Raw genomic sequence first — 1,242 nt, forward strand, 5'->3', positions numbered from 1 at the left:
GGTGAAGTATCTGACACTCTGTTTAATATATATCATTACAATATCTGACTCTTTATATAATATTCAACAGCAAAATATCAGAAACTCTATTTAACATCGATCGGTAAAATATCCGGGACTCTAATCGCCCTGAATAAATTCCGCAGTTAGCCAGATAATAAATTTTAAAGCTAAATTCAATTACTGTAATCAAAAATATATGTAGAGGGCTGAAGAATGAGATTAATTAGCTACTTGTGTGCATTTAAAAAATTACAAATTTTGGCTCTAAACAAGTTCCTTTAAAAACATCTTGCTATTCTGATTGTTGGTAGACGAGATTCACAGAAATGACTCCATAGCATTCTACTTAAAGCGATTATAAATTAAGGGGTCACTCACTTGTTTGATTAAAAAGTTAGTTATGCAGCAACCGTCATAAATATCATTCAAATCTTTTTCCAATATTGTATCTGGGCAGGATATGAAATTTGATAAAACTCTCGGGAAGACCTGACATACGTGCAATTAGTTCTTGAGTATCTTTCCACATTAAAATAATTTCTCCATATAAATTCCATGGACATAAGCTCATAAATCACACAATATTTTACTTTCGTTTCTTAATTCGTATATTTGTGTATGAATACTTGATACATACGTTTCAATTATTGTCATTGCGGAATTTCATTTTAAGCGTTGAAAAACCTTCATTTATTTTGAAAATATATGATGTTTATTTAGAAACGTGGTACGACTAAAATAACACGTCCATTGGAAACCATATCTTTCAACTTCTAAATCAAACTTAAGTCTAAATCAGTTGAAAAAGAATAAGAAATTGTTTATCTTCCTCCCTGGCCTCAATAAAACTTACATATATTCGCATTCTCAACAGATTGTGGCAATCAGAACGAACCTGACGTATGAGAAAATTTCATTCGTAATCACAGGGAAGGCAAGCTCTCCGGAGAAGAAAACTTCAGCTTTCCTGAGGGTCGTCAACTGCTTGTAATTTTTAATGCAGCTCTGGTCGGCAGCTTCCTGCTGAGCAACGTTCAATGTGACGTAATTTTCATTAACAGGAAGCCAGGAGGAGGGTCCGTCTGTGAAGCCAGCTAGGGTCGAGTTGTCCCACTGCATTGGGGTCCTCTCGGGGTCACGACTGAACTCCATGTAACGGTCGGGGCCCCAAATGCAACCCGACGGGTCTTGGGAATCCTCGAACGAAACGAAAGTGTCTTCCATTCCTGGTCGAACATG

At 36.3% G+C, this 1,242-nt stretch overlaps 1 protein-coding gene across 1 annotated transcript; it reads right to left on the reverse strand.

Annotated features, from left to right (window-relative positions):
- Positions 1–898: 898 nt before the first annotated feature.
- Positions 899–1,227, reverse strand: LOC125179209 (alpha-glucosidase-like; the record flags this gene model as incomplete). Its single annotated transcript, XM_047884615.1, has 1 exon — positions 899–1,227. A coding segment is annotated over exon 1 (329 nt), but the record flags the coding sequence as incomplete, so codon positions are not given.
- Between the last annotated feature and the right edge of the window lie 15 nt (positions 1,228–1,242).

This window comes from Hyalella azteca, unplaced genomic scaffold (assembly GCF_000764305.2).
Source record: "Hyalella azteca isolate HAZT.00-mixed unplaced genomic scaffold, Hazt_2.0.2 contig15730, whole genome shotgun sequence".
NCBI lineage: Eukaryota > Metazoa > Arthropoda > Malacostraca > Amphipoda > Hyalellidae > Hyalella > Hyalella azteca.